The 22,762-nt window shown below is 36.9% G+C and overlaps 2 protein-coding genes across 6 annotated transcripts; both read right to left on the bottom strand.

Annotated features, from left to right (window-relative positions):
- Positions 1-1,513: 1,513 nt before the first annotated feature.
- On the bottom strand, positions 1,514-3,776 carry LOC112775666 (outer envelope pore protein 21, chloroplastic-like). The gene is made up of 7 exons (XM_072228555.1): positions 3,714-3,776; positions 3,514-3,621; positions 3,357-3,431; positions 3,143-3,206; positions 2,678-2,762; positions 2,444-2,556; positions 1,514-1,992 (listed from the first exon to the last, which is right to left on the bottom strand). The coding sequence occupies exons 1-6, from the start codon at positions 3,774-3,776 to the stop codon at positions 2,487-2,489; spliced, it is 465 nt and encodes a 154-aa protein (XP_072084656.1). The 3' UTR covers positions 1,514-1,992; positions 2,444-2,486.
- A 49-nt stretch (positions 3,777-3,825) lies between these two features.
- Positions 3,826-7,175, bottom strand: LOC112775665 (histone deacetylase 2). Of its 5 annotated transcripts, XR_003189633.2 has the most exons (8): positions 6,888-7,173; positions 6,653-6,681; positions 6,468-6,575; positions 5,468-5,536; positions 5,031-5,197; positions 4,867-4,931; positions 4,231-4,365; positions 3,826-4,153 (listed from the first exon to the last, which is right to left on the bottom strand). XR_003189633.2 is itself a non-coding variant. In XM_025819458.2 (7 exons), the coding sequence occupies exons 2-7, from the start codon at positions 6,671-6,673 to the stop codon at positions 4,313-4,315; spliced, it is 483 nt and encodes a 160-aa protein (XP_025675243.1). In that variant the 5' UTR covers positions 6,674-6,812; positions 6,888-7,175; the 3' UTR covers positions 3,994-4,312. The 5 variants fall into 5 exon arrangements, 1 of the variants encoding a protein (XP_025675243.1); XR_011878086.1 differs by lacking the exon at positions 4,867-4,931 and having other exon boundaries at positions 6,653-6,812; positions 6,888-7,175; XR_003189634.2 differs by lacking the exon at positions 6,653-6,681 and having other exon boundaries at positions 6,888-7,175.
- Positions 7,176-22,762: the final 15,587 nt, after the last annotated feature.

Below are 22,762 nucleotides of genomic sequence, written 5' to 3'. Positions count from 1 at the left end.
TGGTCCTTTGTATTAAAATTATTTTAGAGATTTTAATAGTTATATAAAAAATATCTTTGAGATTGGCCGATGTGATCCACGTACATAATTAGTTCATAGTCTAACTTGCGTGTTGACATAATCAGTTACTTTTACGTGTTATAATATAATTTAACAACGTGTAATAAAATAATGATATAACAATTAGGGACATATGGCATGTTGATTTTCACATACATATCACAATTTTATTTGTCTACGAATTAGTTTGGTATAAATATTATGTACGTTGCAACATGATTTACCTACGTGTATGTCATCATTGCATCATGTAGATCAAATTAGTTCTAAAAAATTTGTATTGACTGGTTGATTTTAGTTCTTAAAATTAAATAATATAAATAAATAATCTTCGCATTGATATTTTTTATTTTTGTTTTATAATAATTTAATATTAATAAATTTTATAATATATATATATATGTCAGCTCCATATATTTTAAATTGAAATGTTTAACAAAAACAAATATAATTTAAAAAATCTATTAATTGTTATTTAAGAATTTATCCAAATCTTTAAAGTACTAGAGAATTTGTCCCTTAAGTCTTTTTTTTTTAAGTAAAATAGTTCAATACAATAAGATGGAACAAAAGAAAAGTAATAAAAATTCATAATGCTAAAAATAATAATTTTTAGTCATCTTTAGTATTGTTATTAATAATTATAGAGTTCACCACCAATCCACATAGTCATTGTAACTTATAAAGGATCTGTTAATAATGTTCATCACACTTAAACTTTATTTTTTGAAGATTCTATAACTTCTTTCTAAATAGCTCAACACAATAAGGTGAAATAAAAAAAAAGCAATAAAAACTCATAATGCTAAAAATAATAATTTTTAGTCATCTCTGGTATTGTTATTAATAACTACAGAGTTCACCACCAATCCACGTAGTCACAACTAGAAAATGGATTAATACAGACAGATTTACAGACGGATTTGGTCTTTATTACAGACAGATTTTTGGTTACCGACGAAATTACCGACGGATTTTGTCCCTCTGTAAAAGTCATGTCGGAAATTATTTACCGACAGATTTTTTCCGTCGGAAAATTACAGACGAATTTTTACCAGTTACCGACGGATTTTGCCTCTGTAAATTTTCTATCCATTTCCCAAAGGCGACAAACTTTCCGACGGATTTTCCGTCTGTAATTACAGACGGATTTTCAGACAGATTTTTTGTCTGTAATTACAGACGAATTTTCAGACGGATTTTTCGTCTGTAATTACAGACGAATTTTCTGACAGATTTTTCGTCTGTAATTACAGACGGACAGACGAATTTTTCGACAGATTTTCTGTCTGTAATTTGAATTTTGGAAAATCATCCCACGTTCTGATTACAGATAGAAAATCCGTCTATAAATCCGTCAGTAAGGTAAAATAGAATTTTTTTGAATTCTTTCATTGCAAAATAAATACTTTAGATTTTTTTTCTAAATTTACTCCATCAAACACACGATAAATTAGAAAAAATAGAAAGCCAAAAATCACATAAATAAACATAATATTCATTACATGATACCTATAAAATTGGATGTTATTTTTCAACACCATTAGTCAATATCTCACTGTCTCAATAAAAAGATACCCCAAAAAAATAAGATGACCATCCCAATAAACAAGTTCCTCATTATAGTTACTTTCCTATGAATATAATCATATCATTAAATTAATCCCTAAAGTGCTACTTCAGGATGCTAAAATTCAACTCCACTCCACAATTAGGAGGGGGTTCTTATCAGAATTTTCAATAGATCAAGCAAATTACAAATCAAGAGTTAATTTTCCTCATTCAAGCATGATGCTGTTGTTGTGACTTGTGAGAGGAGCTACTCCTGCAGTTGCACTTTGTTTATTCAGCCAAGGACCAAAAAGGTTCACATCCCTTAAAGGTTCCAATTTGGTGGTGGAGTCATGAAGGTTCCAATTTCAGTTCTTGTACCTGAGAAAACACTATTATTAAACTACTTGATAGTTAAAGAAGTCATGTGCAATAATAAAGTTGTATTATATTAAAATTTAAATTCTTAATATTCTTTAAACAAAAAAACGAACTGATTATTGAATTAAATTGGTTTAAAATAATCATATAGTATTGAATCTATTATAAAGAATAAAGTATACGAATTATCACATTGACATCATTATTATATATAAGAAACAAATGAAGCTAAGCCAAATAGCTAATTAGATAGCAGGGTTGTCTTGAGTTCTTTTCTTAATATCTTGTCGATTGAAGATTTTGGGATTGCGTCAATGAAAATTACTCTATGTAGCCTCTTGTAAAATACTACCTATTCGCAACAATTAAATTGAAAAATGTCATGCATTGTCTTATTAATTAATTATTTCTTATCAAATACAATTAAATTAATCAAGTATAAATCATTTACCTGTTTAGCTATAAAGTCCTTGACAGCATCTTCAGTAATAGGATCAAATAGGATCATTTGATGACCTCACCACAAAAGCAACTGGAACTTCACCAGCTACATCATCTTTTTGCCTATATATGCATATGTGTGCAACAAACCATTTAATTACTTATTATTACTCAATAATTATTATTAACTAATAGCTAGCTTAATTAATTTCAAAGATACATATAATTATATATGTATACTTACGGGACAACAGCTGCATCTTCAATAGAAGGGTGGCTCATGAGAATTCCTTCAAATTCTGCCGGAGCCAATGCATCAATAAAAGATGCTAGAAAAAAAATATACATAAGCATATTATTTGTGCTACTCTATTCAATGGTAGAATGGTTTAAGTTAGATGACTTCATGAATCTTTTCTTAAATTAACAATGGATGCAAAAATCAGTCCACAGATCAAGATAAAGAGACTCAAAATATAAGTTTTGCTTTCATGTTATCTGACTCTAGAGAAGGGTCAGTATGAATGTGTAGTAGGTAAGTTTATTAGCTTGAATTTGGCAAGAAGCTGATTTTACAACCAAAACTTCGAATGTTAACTACTGACTTTTGCACCATGGCTCCAAATTTAAGAGTTTTGGTAGTATTGCAAGTCTGTCTCATCTAAAAATAATCTTAGACCTTGTAAAGCAGAAAAAGCCATGAACATACCTGATTTAGTTTCCCCTTTGTGAGAATCTTCTATATAGTCTTCCCTTATCTCCACAAGACCCTCCTGTGCCAAAATCAAATATCATCACAAGCAAATCAATCAGTTAAGAAAACTTCATGAACACTTTCATATGCATGCATGATGAAAGCACAAGACGGATCAAGTCCCATTAATTTTAAAGTCAAAGAGCTTATCAACGGTGACAGGAAATGCCTTCTTTTCACGCACAGTGTAGCGTAGCTTATCATGCTTATCATAGCGCAATCCAACACCAAGTGTTGCTGATAACTACATTACAGTATCACATAACAAGAATTAATTAATTTAATTTGAAAATACGATTAGGACTTGGGAGTAAAACGGAACTGACCGAGGCGTAGAAATGTCTAATTTGGGCACTCAGAGAACTGGCTTGCCCGACTCTGGTATCAAGCTCTCCATGAACCTGCCAGAACAGTGCCACGTACACAAACCCCAACTATAAGGAGAAATATTTCTTCAATTACAGCATAGCATTTGATGGACAAAAAACACTGTTACCTAGAAGAAAGTGTTTGAGTCGATTGGGACTTTCTCCTTCGCATGGATTCTTAGAGCTTTCGAATCTCCTCCATATCTCAGAGATGTCTCCATTTTTTCCCCTCACTCGATTATCTCCTACTATCTTCAGCAGGACTTTAGATTGTTTATTCCATAAAACCCTAAAACATGCTACGTTTTTTTTTTTTCAGTTGATGATGCTACATTTTTTTATTTGGTGTAACTGTATAAGGCTTTCTTTTCCTAGTTCTTATCTATGGGCCCATTTGCTGTCCACTCTCTTGGGCAACATAAGCATATGGTAGATGGGTTTGTTTGCACACAAAAAGCTTTTTAGGATTAGCCCCAAATAGGGTAGGGACAAGCAGGTACATATAGCCTATAGGCATTACTAACTTAGAATGTCAATAGAATAACACACAAATTCAAAGAATCTTCAAACAAGATAGCAACCTTCACCACTGCTTATACTACAGAACAGCAGAACACACACCATTAACATGAATAATATATTTAATGCTTGCGAGAGTAAGAGAAAGAGGGGTACCCTCAAACGATCAGAGAGAATAGAAGGAGTGATGAGCTTGAATTTGGGAGCTTCAGAGAGGAGCTTGTCATAAGTACCCTGATCAAATAGCACCTGGTTGTTCACCTTCTCCTTTTGCTTTCCCTTGCTCCACTTCTGTTATTCACATTCACAATAACAAAAAAATCCAAACTTTAAAATCTCCAAAATTACCCAATAGGTCAACCAATGATTCATTTAGGGCCTAAAAAAAAGGTAACATTTATTTTAAAATTAAGGTCTAAAATTGGTTAATGCATATGGCCATGGGAGTCAAGTGACATTCAAACTACAAGTCAAACACCACACATATCAAATATCTGCTTAGAATGTATGTCTACTATGATTTACACAGCTAACAATAAATTCAATCTATTGTTCCAATATAAGGTCAACATTTTGCCTCCATTCACTAGTGTATTATTTATCTCTAATTCAGATTCACGTGGGAAATCAATAATTTCCATATCATATCATAGGACCTTGGTATTCTAATTATAAAACATAAAAGATCAAGAAGAATTTGGCCAACTTCAAAAGACATCACAGCAATTTAATTATTTGGTGCTTTAATTAAAAAGTAAAATACAACATAAGGAGTTATTTTGGTGGCCATACTATCATAGGCAAAGTCTGTTTCATGGCCATTTCCTTGATGTGCATCAAGATCAATGATCATCACCCTAAAGATTTTGCAAACAGTTAGAAGATAATTCTAATTTGCACGTGTTAAGAGCATGTCCTAACTTGCAATGATAAAGCCTAAACGACAGTTATACTACCTTGATATATTCAACCGAACCAAAGCAAAGTGGATGCAAAGAGAAATATCTGCATAAGCACAAAATCCATCTCCTTTTTCTGCAGAGTAGTGATGAAATCCTCCTCCTACGTTAATGGCCCATCCTCTCTCTTTTGCAAGTTTTGCAGACAAAATAGTTCCACCAACCTACTGCAGTAATAAGAATAAGACGGGAGTGGATCCTCTCCAGTGAATAAAAAACTGGATGGTGTGCAGTGTTTAATCTAACCATTCACCACATTCTCTCTCTTATTTATTTCTGGTCCCACTATTAAAATCAAAGGTGAGAGATTGCACTGTATTTTGTCAAGTGTTGAAAAAACTGGAGAGGATCCATTTCCGAATAAGACCTGAATTTTGGAGAAGCTAAACAGACAAAACAACGAAAATGAACAAGGGAAAAGAAAGTTACTTCACCTGCTTCCAGAATGGATAAAGAACTTGTTGTTGCACAAGACAGTTGGGAAATAACCCCATCGGAGGGACCTACGTTTATTATTCTATATCAGTGAATATTTAGCATGTCAACTGCATAAAGTTCCAGCAATTACCAATTTTGTACAAAATAACAAAATAATAAAAAACAAATACACAAAAGCATTCCAATAAATATGTAAGTTTATTTTCTTGATTTCTTCCTATTGTACAAAAGGAAAGATAAAGACTAACTACATACCCTTTCATGCAAGGGCACCATAAGTAATGAAAATCAAGGAATGAGAAGTATCAACATTGTTAAAAGAAAACATTGTTAAAAGAAAAGTGTCAAGCTAATTTAACCAATCAAACTGAAAAGTGAGACTTATAAAAAAATGCAGAATTCAATTCTATGATTTTTTAGCAACCAAACAGTAACAGAAACCAAAAAATAAAAAAGAAGCAGTGCGTCTGTGTCTTAAATCCTTGATCCAATAAAAGTGAAACATCTCTTCAAAAAGGGGGAAAATGAATACAAATTAGTTCCCTGGAGTTAAGTTTGCTAAACAACTCAGCAAAATGTAAAAATTGAAGAAGCACAAACATAAACACCAGTAACTAGTAAGCTTTTCTTAAAATAAAGAAGTTTAGAAGGAAACTAAAAGTGGATAGTAGATAGGAAGTCTAAAACAAAAAAACTGCAGGAAATACAGAAATCACTAGATTTCCAAGCAAATTATCTTCTTTCTGAAAATGGAGAAAATTTTACAAAAAACTAATAAAGCCCTACGAAGAAAGGTATAGCAATTAAATTAATGTATGTTTGCAAGCAATTCTAAGAGAAAATACAGATAACCCAAAGTGAGCAAACAGAATAAAAAAAAGGATGCACTTGTTAAGTCTATCAGGCAGATCATATATGAACTATTCTTCAACAAGGATGAAAAATATGTGAAGAACAATGTGAAACCAGAAAGGACACATCTAATAGCTCTAATACCTGAACTTTACGGAGAAGATTGCAAGTACGATGCAGCTTCTCTATGTGCTCCCTTTTGTCAAAAAGAGAAGTGTTAACGCTGTCACTCCTTGACTGCATAGACATTATCTGCAACAACCAGAAAAAACACACATTCCTATCAAACTCAATTCGAATCGGATTGAGTAAATTATAGCTACAACTACCTTCTCAAGAAGTTGCTCCATGTTTGAACCTTCACGAAATTCCCCAATTTAACGATTCCAAATCAGAACCGAACAAACAGAAAACAATCATAACGAAATGCGAAGAGGCTTGGAGGGGATATCGTCGGATAAAAAAGCACAAAAGCAGAGTATGATAAACCTAAAATTCGCACAGAAAAATTGAGCCCTAAGATTTATCACGAAGAACAGAATCACAAAATTAGGATATATATACCTGAAATTTGAGATGGTTATGAGAAGAACCGAGAGAGTGAGTTGAGATTAGATGGAAGAGGAGCTAGAGGGAGCAGATGCGATGAGAGCAGCGGCAGAGAGAGCTCTGCGACCATGGGAGTAGATGCGACGAGAGCGGCGCTGGAGGGATCTCGTGCAACGCAAGGGATGAGAGAGAGATTGTGCGACACAACGGCGGCAGCGGCGGAAGAAGCAGAAGTAGCAGCCACGGAGAGAAGTAGCTCGTGCTAGGGAGAGGAGAAGAAGCTTTCATTTGCAAGAAGCTCATGTTTCATTTACCTTTAATTCAATATTTTAGACGGAAAATTTTAAATTACAGACGGATTTTCCGTCTGTAATAATTTAATAAAACGCACCATTTTGTCTACTTATTTACAGACGGAAAATCCGTCTGTAACTATTTTCTACGAAAAAAAAATTAATTTTTTCGACGGAATTATCGACGGATTTTGTTTTCCTTCTGTAATTTATGCTAATCTATTCTTTTGATTTTCCGACAAAAAATTCCTCTGAAATTTCCTCTGTATTTCCGTGGGATAAAATCCGTCGAAAATATCCGTCTGTAATAACTAGTTTTCTAGTAGTGAGTCATCGTAACTTGTAAAGGATCTGTTAATAATGTTCACCACACTTGAACCTTGTTTTCTGAAGATTCTATAACTTCTTTCTAGCTAAATTGTTCAGATGACCGCAAAAAAGTCAACCAACCACCACTTTTATTCCATCTTTTTTGCTGATATATCCGCTCAACTTTCATAGTGTTGTTTGAGCGTACCTGGAATAGTCCATATCCTTCCAAGAGAGCAAACAACTAAGCACACCGCACCTGTCAAGTGAGCTCACAATGCAACCAATAAACAAGTGAAAAGCAATTTCAATAGACTTATAACATAATACACACATATTATCATTCTGGCTAATAACACTTAATCTACATGATCTTTTTTTTATATTCACTCTACCAACTAGTGCAAACCAAATAAACAACTCAATTTTTGGTGGGACGATTTATCTCCAAATAGTATTAATAAAGCTATAACTTATGATATCCGTAAAAAATATTTCTGTCTATAACACGTATACAAAAAAATTAATAAAATAAATACCTATTTTATCAAATTTTTAAACCACTTTATCTTTTCTTCCAATTATCAATTTCACTAAATATAAAATCGCATAAAATTAATTTACTAATTCCAACTCCCATTAAAATAATTTTCGTCTCCCATTAAAAATTTCCCTTAAGCCTTTTATTACAATATGAAAATATATAAGACCTAAGCAAAACATATTATTGACAAGAATATCTGAAAACGTGTTTTTGGACTATCAAGTATCGAGAATGGATTTTACTATTTTTTTAATATTTGAGAGAATAAAATATAATCTCTCACCTTTAATTTTATAAGTGGGATCAAAATTAAATAAAAGAAAAAACAATAAAAAATAAGTTCTTACACTGAACAATAGACACCATCCTATTTTTTTTTATTAAAGAAGATTCACTCCCATTAAATATCAACCACGTTAGTAAAAAAAATATAAAGTTGTGATTCCAATATCTCAAAAGTGACACGTTATCAAAGAAGCACAGAAATGCATTGAAACCAATAAACACTTCAGCAGATTGACAAAAAAAAATTATTTTATTTAATATTTATTAATTATTATAAAAATTAATAAATATTAAATTTGCAAATTTAAATTGTTTTTAATTAATATTTTTTTGTTATCAAATATTTTAGTTAACGTGATAGATGTTGAACAAGCTAAACCATTTTAAAAATAAGTCTTCTTTTAGCGGGGCATAGGACTAGTTGGCGAACGACAAAGATCGAAGAACTAGAAGCAGGACCAACGACGAACAGGGAAGCCGCTAGGCGGTGAGCGACGATGAAGAAAGCCACTGAGGAAGGGAGGAGCTCTAATGAGAAACGCCGACGGTGAGATGAGACCTAGTGAGAGAGATGTCCAAATGAGATGGGAGGAGAATTAGGATTCTGATGAGTTAGGTTACACTTAGCTATATATTTTTATTTAGAATAATATTATATATTTAAGTTTTTTTATGAATTAAATTTAATTAAATTAAATAATATATAAGACTTAGAACCAATAAGTTATAGTTTAAACGGTATAGTCTCCCCATATTTAATTAAGAGGTTATGGATTCGAATCTTTTATTTTTAGTAAGAAAAAAATATATATATAAGACTTAGAATAATATTAAAATAACTAATTTTTATTATATTAAATTAATTTAGTTAGACTTATTAATAAAAATATTTAAATGCTTAATATAATTTATTTATTTATTTTTTGAATATAAAGATCTGCGGATCAATTCTATGGATATCTACTTGAAATCTACAATCTAATTTTATTAACTTGTGGATTAGATTATATTCATAATTTTTAAATCAAATTCAGATAAATAACATAAATTCATAGATTGAATTTAATCCATCAACACCATTTCTCCTAATAGTGTACTACATCTTGTCACGGGCGTTAATTAAACGTGTTTCTTAAGAAATATTTTTTTATTGAGCAACGCTAGGGAACTAAAAAGGGTATTAGCCAAAAATCAACCAAAATATTTTTGGTGAATCCAAAATTTTTACGAATTAATATATATGGATGTTTCTTCTGCTAAGTATCAGAATGTTTCTTTTTCATACTAAATGAATGTTCTTTTATATATTTTTCGAATTTTTTTGTATTGCAAATGTGAATGCCTCTATTTTTTAAAAAATTTCATATTTTTTTTAAATTTTATAAATATTTAATTATTTTTGTTAAAATATAATTAGATATTTCTTTTGTTAAATATTAGGATATTTTTTTTCATATTAAATGAATGTTTTTTTTATATTTTTATTTAAATGCTTGTAACATCCACGAGAAATTTTGTTTATAACCTGGTTGGTGACATTTAAGTCTAAGATTACAAAAGAAGAGAAGTTTGTTGTCCCTAGCAAATCATCTACATAGGATGATGATGGTATTTATGTGGTAACAGAAATCAATTAGTGAGAAGGTGGATCTGGATTGAACTTGACAGATTCCCTCCATATGAACTCCTTGACATCCTCTTCAGTGCATGTTGGATGCTCAAAGTCAAAACTGAATGGCCTCGGACAAATCGGCTCATCATTGATGGCCTCCGTCGCCTCCTTAGATAGCACAATCGGCCTCAGGCTTATGCCGGAGCTACTCGGTCTCGACGCGCCTGTTCCTATCGCTGTTGACGCCGGCTCCGAGGGGGAAGTCACGTGCGCTGACGCGTGAAAACTCCGAGACTCGAACACGAGTTCAAACATAAGGTTCACAAGCTTCCGATCTGGTAAAGACAGTTCCGACTAGAAGCAGAAGCGATCGGAGGAGTGGGTTGCGGTGGGGAGGCGGAGAGGGCCTGCCGGTGAGAGAGAGATTGATTGTTAGAGGTGGGTAGATTAATGTGAGAGAGAAAATGAAGGTTTTTATAGGTTTTAATTAGGTTTAGTAAATTAATTTTTAATTTTTTAAATTTTGAATTTAAAAAATTTAAAATTAATTATTAATATAAATTAATGTGGTTTCGTTTAGTTTTTGGCTGGTAACCTTTTGGTTCTATATACTTTTCCTTTTTTATTTTGTGAAATGGTTGATTACCGATCAACGGTTCAAGTTCATTCCTCCTAAAAGGAGGCATGTGGGGTTTAATTTGGTCTTGACTATGCAATGCATGGTCCGCTTAATTATTGCTGCAAGCACTTTAAACTCTCTTTTAACAATATTTCGATTAAAAATTTGAATATATAGAAAAATAAATGTTTTAAGCTTTTCGTGTATATAAAAAGAATGCATACGTTACAAAAAAAAAAAAAAATACTTTTGTTTTCTTAGATTTTCTTAGAATACTTTTAGTTAAACTAAATAATAACTAAAAATGCTCTTAGAAAAAGATTGTTAGAAGAAAAAAAACTCAAATTCTTAAAATATATAGGTAATATTAACAAATATTTTAGAACATTTATTAAATAAAATCCTTGTTTTCTAAGTTTAAGATTTTGTGTCTTCTCACTACTTTTCTCAATTTTACTTTAATATATATGGGTAATACACTTTATTAAATAAAATATAATCATAATTGTGAATATCGTATTTTGTCCAATCAAACTATACTATTTTAAAAAAAAAAATGATAATAAAAATGAATCAATTCATAATTTAGTTTGTGTTTATTATACTATAAAACAAAAAAAATAAATAAAAAAAAAATTCAGTTCTATGAATAAAAAGGAAAACAAAAAAAAAGGAAGTAGAAGAAAAAAAAGAAGCAGACGAAGAAGTTTGGCTAATATAGCCCAATATTCCTGAAGACTATGCTCAAGATTTTTTATTAGATTTCAACAAATGTACAAATTAAACCTACCGATAGCATTCATTATGATAAAGATTAATCAGAATAACACAAGAGAAAAATAATAAGATGTAATGGTAAATGAAGAAGAATGTCAATTGATGAAATATCCCCTATATAATGAAGCCACAAAGCATCAACACTCCCTCCTTAACTTGTTAAAAGATTTCAAATAAATGAAGAAATGAGTTGGAAGGCATGGAAGTGCAATAATATCAAACGTCTTTTATGTTCTATAAATTCTAAAGAAAGCATCACAAGGGAGGACCAAAAAAAAAATATTAGAGAGAGCACATAAGGCAGAAGGGAGTTTTCTTTGTTTTTTTTTTAACAAAAAAAAAAAAGACACAAAAAATTATTTTTTGAAAAAAAAAATATATATTGATAGTTAATGCAAAAAGCAAAGATGAAAAAGAAGAAAGATGATCTAGAAGTAAATACAAAATAGACATATTCAATATTAAGTATATTTCATGCATTAAACACTGTACGTAATTTTTTTTACTTGCAATGTAATATTCACGTAATCAAAAAATATAGTTCAAAATTTTTTTACAGTACAAAAATTTTGGAGGAATGGAAAAAGAAAATTCTATGAAGGCAATTGTGAAAACAGAAAATTTTTATTTTTATTTTTTATTTTTTGTAAAATTTATAAAAAAATATTTAAAGAGAATTTTAAGATATAAACTAAGAAGGAATAATAGATGTATCCATAAGTAGGATTTTTTTTGGTGTCAAATGGTGATTTTATTTTATTTTATTTTGATTTTTTTACATTGTAATACTCGTATAATAGAACGAGTTTAATTTTGTATGAAACTTTATAAATGTTTCTGATCCGGCCCAGTCCAATAGCAGTCAGGGGTCCAATTCCATGGACTACCAACCCGATGGGTCCTCAACCCGATGGGTCCTCAACCCGTATGCGAAAGTAACCCACACATCACTCTTTCTCTAAAGTGAAGACCTGGACAGCTGGCAAAAACTTCTAGAGGGACGGATCCAAGATAAAGGGCCTACCCGAGTACGGAGTATAAATAAGGAGGGACATACCCCTCTCTAGAGGTACGTCATTCATTACTCTAATTAGCCGCTTCTTCGTACGGACACTGACTTTAGTATTAGAGTGTTCTTACAGGTGGCCCCACCCGCCGACCTACCGATGATCGGGATGACTTCATCCCATTCCTCCATGAGCTCGCGTTCAGGTCCAATCTCATTCTCATTCACCCGTTGATCATGACCCATCCACCACAAGATCCGCCTAGTCAGTGAGCAACTGAAAATTGGCATCGTCTGTGGGAATCTGACGCGTCTATGGAGCTCTCCCCTGATAGGGAGGTACGAGAGGAAGGAGGAGTCCACCTGCAAAGTAGGGTGACCTCGGGGTCTTTTCAGGAGAACCTGAGATCCCTCTCTCGCCAGGGCGACTCCCACACTCGATCCCCGTGCGACTCCCGTTCCCGATCTCACGGGAAATGACCATTTGGGGGAACAGGTAGTGACAGCTCAAAAATCATGCAAGAGCTCAGACACCGGGAGCAAAACTTGGAGAGAGAGCTGGTAGCAAGGGACCGTTATCATCCCGAGAACAGCAGAGACTCTCATTCGAGCATATCTCGCACCCGATCTCCCACCAAGAGGTCGGAGGACCATAAGAAAAGCCCCAGGCGGGACGACGAGCATGAACGAGCCGACGCTCGGTCTCACTCCCACGCCCATGGCAGGTCGGAAGGCCGGGGAGAGGCTAAGAAAGACAGAGGAAAGAAGCGTCGAGATCCCATTATAATGGGTGCCACCCCCTTTCACCCGTCCATCCTTAAAATCCGGTTGCTAAAGAACTTCAACAAGCCAACAGAAACGAGGTATGACGGGACCAAAGACCCACAAGAACATTCAATGGCCTTTAAGGACAGAATGAACTTGGAGGGTGTTGGAGATACTGTCATATCCCGTACATTTCCAGTGACCTTGGCAGGTCCGACGATACAGTAGTTCAACACGCTCCCGCAAGAGTCCATTACGGCTTTTGCGAACATCGCGCCGAGATTCATAGCCCAGTTCACCACTAGAATAGTGAAGGCCAAGCACCTGATCAACTTGCTGGGGGTGACCCAGCGTGCCGGAGAGCCGACGAGGAAGTTCTTTGACCGGTTCAACGACGAGTGTCTAGAGATTGATGGCCTAACGAACTCGGTGGCGAGTCTATGCTTGACAAACAACCTATTAAATGAGGATTTCAAGAAGCACCTCACTACCAAGCCTGTCTAGACCGTGTAAGAGATCTAAAATGTAGTTAGGGAGTATATTAATGATGAGGAGGTTAGCCAAGTGGTGGCTGCAGTGGTGGCTGCCAACAAGCGGCAGCCACCCAACCTGCCGGCACATCAGACCAGATACTTAGAAAAACCAAAAGAGATGCCAAAGGAAGGAATGTTCGGGAAACCGTTCAAGCTGTTTCCCCGGGTGGACAAGTTTACTAACTACACCCCTTTGACGGCACCCATTGTGGAAGTTTACCAACAAATCACAGATAAAGGCATATTGTCGAAACTTCGGCAGCTCACAGATAGGACAGCAGGAAAAAAAGTTTGTACTGTGACTACCATAAAGGATTTGGCCACAAAACGCAAGACTGCTTTGATATGAAGGACGCTCTGGATCAGGCTATCTGAGAAAGGAAATTGACAGAGTTCTCGTAGTTTATACGGGAACTGAAGAAGAGAGAGCGGGAACGTTCTGAAGAGGATCGAAGCCAAGATGTGAAGGCAAGACAGGGGCCCCCGAAAATGCTAACAACGCTCCAACTATAGTCATCAATGTTGTGGTAGGGAGAGACGCACCACCCAAGTCAAAATCAGCAGAAAAGAAAGATGCAAAGGTCCTAGTCGTGACATCGGGAAGCCACGATGCCCAATCTAGAGAGCTCCCCGAAATATCTTTCGGCCCAAAGGATCGTTGGTGCTGCGACCTCCCCGAGGACCCGCCAATTGTGATCACGGTGAGAATCGAAATGGCTCTTGTAAAGCGGATCCCAGTGGACACGGGAACAGACTCGAACATCATGTTCCGAAATGTGTTTGATCCCCTGGGCTCAAAAAGAGTGACCTCAAAATCCATTAGCATGGGGTCGTAGGCTTGGGAGATAATTACATAAGACCCAACGGGCTGGTCACGCTCCCGATCTGTGTTGGAGCCGAGGAAAATAAGAAGTCAGCAATGGTAGAGTTCGTGGTCCTGAGGGACTCCACAGCGTACAATGTGATCTTAGGAAGGAGAATTATCAACGAGCTGTCGGCGATCATCTGCACGAAGTTCCTCACGATGAAGTTTGTGATAGATAGGGGAGCTGTAGGATCTATCCGAGGGGACTTGAAAACGGCGGTTGCTTGGAGACAATTCCATCCTATCTCTAAGGAAGAAGTCAAAGGAAGCAGCTGGGGTGTTCCTAGCGGATTTGGATGCGAGAGTTGATGACAAGCCGAGGCCAGAGCCTTAGGGAAACCTGGAGAAGTTCCGAGTAGGAGACACAGAAAACAAGTTTACCTTCATAAATCAAACCCCCCCCCACACGAGATAAAGGGACCTCTCATTGAGGCTATCAGGACAAATAAGGATTTATTTGCCTGGACCTTGGCAGACATGCCAGGAGTAGACTCCAACTTTCTGTCGCATCGGTTAGCTGTGAAACCAGATGCCAAGCCAGTCGCACAACGACAAAGGAAGATGTCGCCAGAAAGAGCTAACGAGGTAGCCAGGAAGACGCCTAGCTTGTTAGAAGCCAGTTTTATATGGGAGTTGGAATACTCAACATGGCTCTCAAATGTGGTCCTTGTCAAGAAGGCCAACGAGAAGTGGAGGATGTGTGTTGATTATTCAGATCTCAATAAGGCATGTCCAAAAGATTCTTTCTCCCCTTCCAACATTGATGCGCTGGTAGACGCAGCAGTAGGATACCAATTTTTGAGCTTCATGGATGTGTGCTCGAGGTATAACCAAATCCCGATGCACCGCCCAGCGAGAAAAAAATGGTGTTCATCATGCCAACAGGAACTTAATGCCACAGGGTCCTGCCATTTAGGCTAAAGAACGCGGAGGCAACCTGTCAAAGGTTAATGAGCAAAGTCTTTAAGGATTATATTGGCAAGTCGGTGGAGGTATATGTTGACGATATACTGGTAAAGACGGCCGAGCCAAGTAGCTTGGTTGCCGATTTGGAGGTCGTGTTCGGGTCACTTCGGAAGCACAATATGAGGCTGAACCCCCTCAAGTGCGCATTCGCCATGGAAGCCGGGAAGTTTTTGGGCTTTATGATCACATAAAGAGCAGTGGAGGCCAACCCAGACAAATGCGAAGTCATCATCCGGATGTCAATCCCAGGATGTGTTAAGGATGTCTAAAGACTAGCAAGGAGGCTTACGGCTTTGTCTCGTTTCCTCGGTGCTTCGGCAGCAAAGGCCCTTCCCTTCTTTAACTTAATGAAGAAAGGGATAGCTTTTGAATGGACTCTGGTCTGTGAAGAAGCCTTTAATTACTTCAAGAGGATCTTGTCGGAACCTCCATTGCTCGGGAAACCGAAAGAAGGAGAGAATTTATACCTCTATCTAGCTATGATTGAGGAAGCCATGGCGGCCGTTTTGGTCCGCAAAGAAGACAAAATCCAGCATCCAGTATACTTCATCAGTAATGTGCTTCAAGGAGTGGAGTTAAGGTACACCAAATTGGAGAAGTTAGCTTATGCTTTGCTAATCTCCTCTCGGAGGTTAAGGAAATACTTCCAGGGGCACCTGATCACTTTGAGGACTGACCAAGCCATCAGACAAATCTTACAAAAACCCAACGTAGCAGGCCGTATGATGACATGGGCAATAGAACTATCTCAGTACAACATCCAATACGAACCTCGACATGCAATTAAGGTGCAAGCAATGATAGATTTTTTGGTGGACGTGACTGGGGATTTTTCCAAGAACTCGAGTGTACCGTGGAAGCTCCATGTGGATGGAGCATCCAACTAGGCTTTCGGAGGAGCTGGGATCATTGTAGAAAGCTTAGAAGGAGTAACCTATGAGCAATCAATCAAATTTGAGTTCTCGGTCTCAAACTGTTCATACCCTGGGTCGAGATGTCCGACCTGGGATGATCGACGACAAGCCGACCGACCTCTTCAGGTCAGGACTGTCCGACCTCTTCTCAAAGAGCTCGGCTAAATCACCAGAAAAAGCCCAAAAAGGGCCCAAACAGAGGAACACGACCCAAATCCAAAGGCAGCCCAAGCCTATAGAGATAAGGGTGATTCCCTTGAAGATAAGATGACTCCACTCAAAGATAAGATAAGATAACTATCTTATCTCCAGAAAGGTCATTCCTCATCATTATAAATACACTGGAGCACCCAGGTATAACTCATACTCTGATTCTACTAAAAACCTGCTTAATACCCTTGCTAACTTAAGCATCGGAGTCCCTTGCAGGTACTCCCACCCTCCGGTGACTAAGGATCAGAAGCATAGCCAGTCCAACAAGCCGGACACGGCAGCTCCGGCGGCCGCCCACCAGCTGGACACGTCATCTCCGACTAGTACAGAAGATCTCGTCCGAGATCGACCTACAGTTTCAGGTAACCCTCGAAACATTGGCGCCGTTGCCGGGGAACTTGGAAGTCATCCCATCATCATGGCAGACAACCTTGACAACGACCACAACTCTGATTTGGAGAACAGAACGTCACATAAGAACGCGGAGGTCACACTAGACGATACTTCTCAACCTAACAAAGACAAGAATTCACCAAACGCAGGAGCCATGGAGGCACTTCAGGATCGCCTAAAACAACTCGAAAGAGAGGTCGAGTATCAACGGGAAGCCGAGAGAGACCTACGAAGGGAAGCTAGGCGACGTCGCAAACTAGAGGACAAGATCCTAAAGATCGAAGCCGATCTCAAAGCTAAAGATACCAGATCCAGCCATGAAGATAGCTCCCGCACAGACCAAGACCCATTCACCAAGAAGATTATGAAGGCTAAAATCCCAAGAGACTTCAAACCTCCTGACATGACTCTATACGATGGCACGACAAGCCCCGGCCATCATCTTAGCAAATTCCGAAGCAGAATGTATCTCACCGACGCCTCAGACGCAACTCGGTGTAAAGCCTTCCCCACTACTCTGGTAAAGACGACAATTAAGTGGTTCGACAACCTGCCCCCCCAGGTCCATCTCAAGCTTTGACGACCTGGCCAAAAAATTTCTAGCCAGATTCTCCATTCAGAAGGATAAAACTAAACATGTCCCAAGTCTACTAGGGATCAAGCAACGAAATCGGGAAAGCCTTCGCAATCACATGGAAAGATTCAACAAGGCATGTTTGGATATACAAAATTTACCAACAGAAGCAGCCAATGGGCCTCATCAACATGGAGGAAAACTCCCGATTAGGAGAGACCTCAAAATCCGGATTCGCCTATAAAGATAAAGAGACCAAGAAAAAAGAAGATCAGTATGGGGAGAAAATAAAAAAATACCACAATTACACCTCTCTTCGGGTGTCTCTTGTGGATATCTATAGAGAAGTATGCCACACTGAAAAGATACCCCCACCCCGTCCACTCAAAAGCAAGAAAGGAGGAGGAAATCGGACAGAATACTGTGAATACCATCGAATCTATGGACATCCCACTAACGAGTACTTCGATTTGAAGAACATTATAGAAAAATTGGTAAGAGAGGGGAGGCTAGATCGATACCTAGCCAACAAAGCAGATGATCCAAGAAAAAGAAGAAGGGACGAAGAGGTCGGACGAACTGAACGGCCACCTTGTACCCCGGAGAGACATGTCCACATGATACATGGACGATTTGTAGGAGGAGGGGTCTCCAAATCATCTCGCAAAAGACATCTAAAAGAGATATATCATGTCGAAGGAGGAGAAGGAGCACCCGAACTCCCCACTATCACATTCACTATAGAAGACACAGTTGGCATCATCTCAGGGCATGACGACCCCATGGTCATCACTATCATATTGGCCAATGCTAATCTCCACCGCACGTTGGTGGACCAGGGAAGCTCGGCGGACATTCTATTCAAAACGGCCTTCGACAAGCTCGGCCTAGATTAAAAGGAGCTTAAAGCATATCCAAACAGCCTATTCGGGCTGGGAGACACTCCAATCCAACCACTTGGATACATCTCGTTGCACACCACCTTTGGAAAAGGAAATCGGTCAAGGACACTCAGCATAGACTACATAGTGGTCGACGTAGGTACAGCCTACAATGCCCTGATAGGTTGGACCACGCTAAATCAGCTCGGCGCGGTAGTCTCAACTCCACATTTGTGCATGAAGTTCCCGACCATAGAAGGAATCGCAACAGTAAGAGCAGACCAAAAGACAGCTGATAAACCACTATTTTATGGTTTATCTTATGCTCAATTGAGTGATTTTTATCAACTCTTTACCTGCTTATTCATAGAAATCGCATGTTTTATGTTTTTCCTTCCTGATTTTGTGCTATGATTGAAAACATGATTCTTTAGCCTTTAAATTACTAAATTTAATCCTCTCTCATTATCATTCGATGCCGTGATGTGTGTGTTAAGTGATTTCAGAGATTATAGGGCAGGAATGGCTCAGAGGATGGAAAGAAAGCATGCAAAAGTGGAAGGAATACAAGAAGTTGAAGAAACTGCAAAGCTGTCCAGCCTGACCTTTTCACACTCAAATGGTCATAACTTGAGCTACAAAGGTCCAAAAGACGCGGTTCTAGTTGCGTTAGAAAGCTAACGTCCGGTGCTTCGATTTGATATATAATATGCCATAGTTGCCCTGACAATAAGTGACGCGAACGCGTGCTCCACGCGGACGCATCGCAGTGACGAAAATCAGCGTGGCAAATTTCTTCTCAAGCGATTTCTGGGCTGTTTTCGACCCAGATTGCGGCCCAGAAAACACAGAATAGAGGCTATAAAGTGGGAGAATCCATTCATTTATGAACAGGCTTATTATTATTCACTTTTCATGATTTAGATGTAGTTTTTAGAGAGAGAGGTTCTCTCCTCTCTCTTAGGATTTAGGATTAGGATTCCTCTTAAAGGAATTAGGATTTCTTATTATTTCAACTTTACAATTTCTTCTGAGTTCCAGGTTCATTGTTCCTTTAATTCAACTTCTATTCTACTTTTATTTATTCTAGCTTACTAGTTTATTCTATTTTTCTTGTTGATTCTCTTTTTAGCCAAATTGGCTTATGAACTCTTCATGTTAGATTATAATTTCTATTCAATGCAATTCGAGATATTTCAGATTTATGATTTTTATTTAGCTTTTTATATTCTTGGCTTTAATTGATTAACTGGAGGCTCTTGAGTTATCAAACTTATCGTGATTGATTGTTATGTCTGCTAATTGAATTGAATTCCACTAACTCTAGTCTTTCCTTAGGAGTTGGCTAGGACTTGGGAATCTAACTAATTAGTCCACTTGACTTTCTCTTGCTTTCGTAAAGGTTAACTAAGTGTGATTAAACTCAATCTCGTAAGGATAACTAGGATAGGACTTCCGAATTTTCATACCTTGCCAAGAGTTTTATTAGATATTAATTTATTAATTTATTGATTCCTGCAACTTATTTGCCTAGTTCAAACCTTTCAAAACCCAAAAACATTGTTTTCCATAACTAATAATAAGAACACCTCCCTGCAATTCCTTGAGAAGACGACCCGATGTTTAAATACTCGGTTATCAATTTTATTGGGTTTGCTTAAGTGACAACCAAAATGTTTGTAAGAAAGGATGATTGCTTGGTTTAGAAACTATACTTGCAATGAGAATTTATTATAACTTCTAAACCATCAATCCTCAGTTCTTCAAAATGGCGCCGTTGCCGGGGAATTGCAAACGTGTGCCTTATTATTAGTTATTGTAAATATTTGCTTTTTGCTTGTTTATTTGTTTTTATTTTTTCTTTTTCGTAAATTAAGAGGTTATTGGTTTTTATTTAGTTATTAAAAAAAATTTTTCAAAAATTTTTCTTGGTGTTCATCTTGATCTTCAAGTTGTTCTTCGTGTTCATCTTGACCTTCAAGTTGTTCTTAGTTGTTTTCTTCTTTTTGATCTAAAAATTTTAAGTTTGGTGTCATTTTATTGTTTTTCTCTTTCCTCATTTAATTCAAGAATATCTTTTCTCTTTATTTTAATTGAATTTTCGAAATTTGCAAAAAAAAAAAAATTCAGATTTTTATTTTAAAATTTTTATCTTATCTTATCTTAGTTTTTAAATTTCAAAAATCATATCTTTTTCAAAATCTTATCTTATCTTATTTCAAAAATCAAATTTCAAAATTTAATTTTCAAATTCAAAATTTAAATTTTAATAACCTTTTAATTTAAATTTGTTTTTATTTTCGTTTTTAATTTTTATTTGCTATTATGAGTTCTCACCCCCATCGCTTTGAGTTTGGTCCAATGCTGTTGTAAGGAATGGAAATTATAACAGGAACATGCATCAATATCAAAACAATCAGAGATGGAAGGAGCCGCGAGGATCTGATCAATCCTTTCGGCAACATCACCTTCCAAGATACCATGGACAACGACCATCCTACAATACATGCCAAGACAATAGATATGGTGGACCCCCTTGTAGTTACCAGCAAGCTCCATCATATACCAATGAACCACCTCCTCAAAATAGCTTTGGACCACCATACTCACAAGTCCCTTTCCACCATTCACCTCCATATGACCCTAACCTGTATCCACCATACCAACCACCTTATGAGCCAAATGAACCATACACAGAACCACCCCCATTCCAACACAACTACTCTCATGAACCACCACCTTAATATACACCATCTCCTTATCATTATCAAGATGAACCACCTTCCTACCATGAACCCTTTCTCCCAACAAATGAACCCTCCTATCCACCCCAAACCTCCATGGAGAAAGCACTTGCCGATCTAAACTCTACTATACAAGCTCTCGTCGCTCAAATCGGACCACCAAATACCTTCAAAAATCAACCCTCAAGCTCTAGTGCACTTTCTTTTCAACCACAGAATGATCTCTCCATCCCATCACCACCATCCATGGAAGAGCACCCACATCCATCAATCCAAGAGCAATATGATCCCAATGATGCTATTGACATGGAACAAGAGAGAAGGGATTATCTTCGCGAATCCATACTTCATAAGGAGCTAGAGGAGGCCCTAAAGATGAAGGTAGTAAAGACCCTTGAAGTCGAAGGAGTGGTTGAAGAATTAGTGAAGGAAGACATCAAGGAGAAGTCTGATTTTGTCTTAGAGCAAGAGGATGCCCAAAATGTGGAGATAGGAGAGACCCTTGAAGATGAAAGAATAGTTGAAAGGAGTTGTCATGGAAAGAAAATCATCAAGGATAAGTACGATTTTTTATATTAAAACTACTGGACAAAGCAGTAATTATTGAAGAGGAAGAAGTGGTTGAAGACTTGGGAGATGCTGAACCTCCATGGGAAAGTCAAGACATAGAGCCTCCTTCCAAGACGGTTGCATTTGATGTTGAGGAGGGTGTAAAACCTCCAAGACATGTCATGGTTAAGGACTTGGAAGAGGTCGATCAAGAGATGGAGATTCAAGAAGAAGAAGCACAACCTCCCATGCCCTTGGAAGGCAGTGAAGAGGAGATTGAATTGGAAGAAAGCTACCAAGAGGAAGATGTTGAAATTGAAGAAGCTTACAAGGAGGCGGAAGTTGTTAGAGAAGAGCACAAGGGAGTGGAGCTTGCAAGTTCATTAGAAACACCTCTCCCAAGGCCATTACCGTCCAACACAATGTTCAAGTGGGTAAAATTATTATCCTTGACCTTTACCTTCCCACTTGAATATGGGCTACTGGAGACGGATGGTCAACTTAGAGTTCTTTGTGGCATTAAGAGTAAGAGGAAGATGGTCAGTGGTAAGAATTGTCCTGCAAGGTTCATTATGGTTGGAAGCTTTAAGTTTAAATGCAAAGGTTGGTGTAGAGCTCAATTGAATTGGTCTGGGAAGTTGTTTGGACGCTTCAGTGAGAATTCTAAGGCAAAATCACTTGGATGGAATCATGATAATCAACTTGAAGACGGGTGTAGAAACAAGATTTGGGATCCAGGAATATATGAGGATCAATTTTGGGAGCTCAAAGCTTGTGAAGAACTCCATCAAAGCTTGAGAAATTTACTTGGTATTGATAGAGCTTATTGGAAGTCCAAGCATTGGTGGAAGTTTCAAGACGAGTTCAAGCACAAGCCACCATAATGGGGAGCTCACCAAATGTCCAACTTAAGGACTTTAACTAAAAGTTCTAGGTGGGAGACAACCCACCATGGTATGATCGTTCCTTTTCAATTTTAATTCGTTTTTAAGCTTTATTTTATTCCATTTTATTGAACCTGGAATTATTCATAACATCCATATCAGCA

This window comes from Arachis hypogaea, chromosome 19 (assembly GCF_003086295.3).
Source record: "Arachis hypogaea cultivar Tifrunner chromosome 19, arahy.Tifrunner.gnm2.J5K5, whole genome shotgun sequence".
NCBI classification, from domain to species: Eukaryota; Viridiplantae; Streptophyta; class Magnoliopsida; order Fabales; family Fabaceae; genus Arachis; species Arachis hypogaea.
Note: the sequence above shows the minus strand (reverse complement) of the source record. Positions and strands in the feature narration are given on the sequence as shown.

Bases quoted from the DNA above. Each gene is read 5' to 3' on its own strand.
- LOC112775666 (XM_072228555.1), bottom strand. From the start codon at position 3,776: ATGGAGACATCTCTGAGATATGGAGGAGATTCGAAAGCTCTAAGAATC. The intron at 3,622-3,713 runs GTCCCAATCGAC...TTCTCCTTATAG, and splicing joins GAATCCATGCGAAGGAGAAA to TTGGGGTTTGTGTACGTGGC. The intron at 3,432-3,513 runs GTCAGTTCCGTT...ACTGTAATGTAG, and splicing joins TTAGACATTTCTACGCCTCG to TTATCAGCAACACTTGGTGT.
- LOC112775665 (XM_025819458.2), bottom strand. From the start codon at position 6,673: ATGGAGCAACTTCTTGAGAAG. The intron at 6,576-6,652 runs GTAGTTGTAGCT...TGGTTGTTGCAG, and splicing joins TGGAGCAACTTCTTGAGAAG to ATAATGTCTATGCAGTCAAG. The intron at 5,537-6,467 runs GTATTAGAGCTA...TAATAAACGTAG, and splicing joins ATCTTCTCCGTAAAGTTCAG to GTCCCTCCGATGGGGTTATT.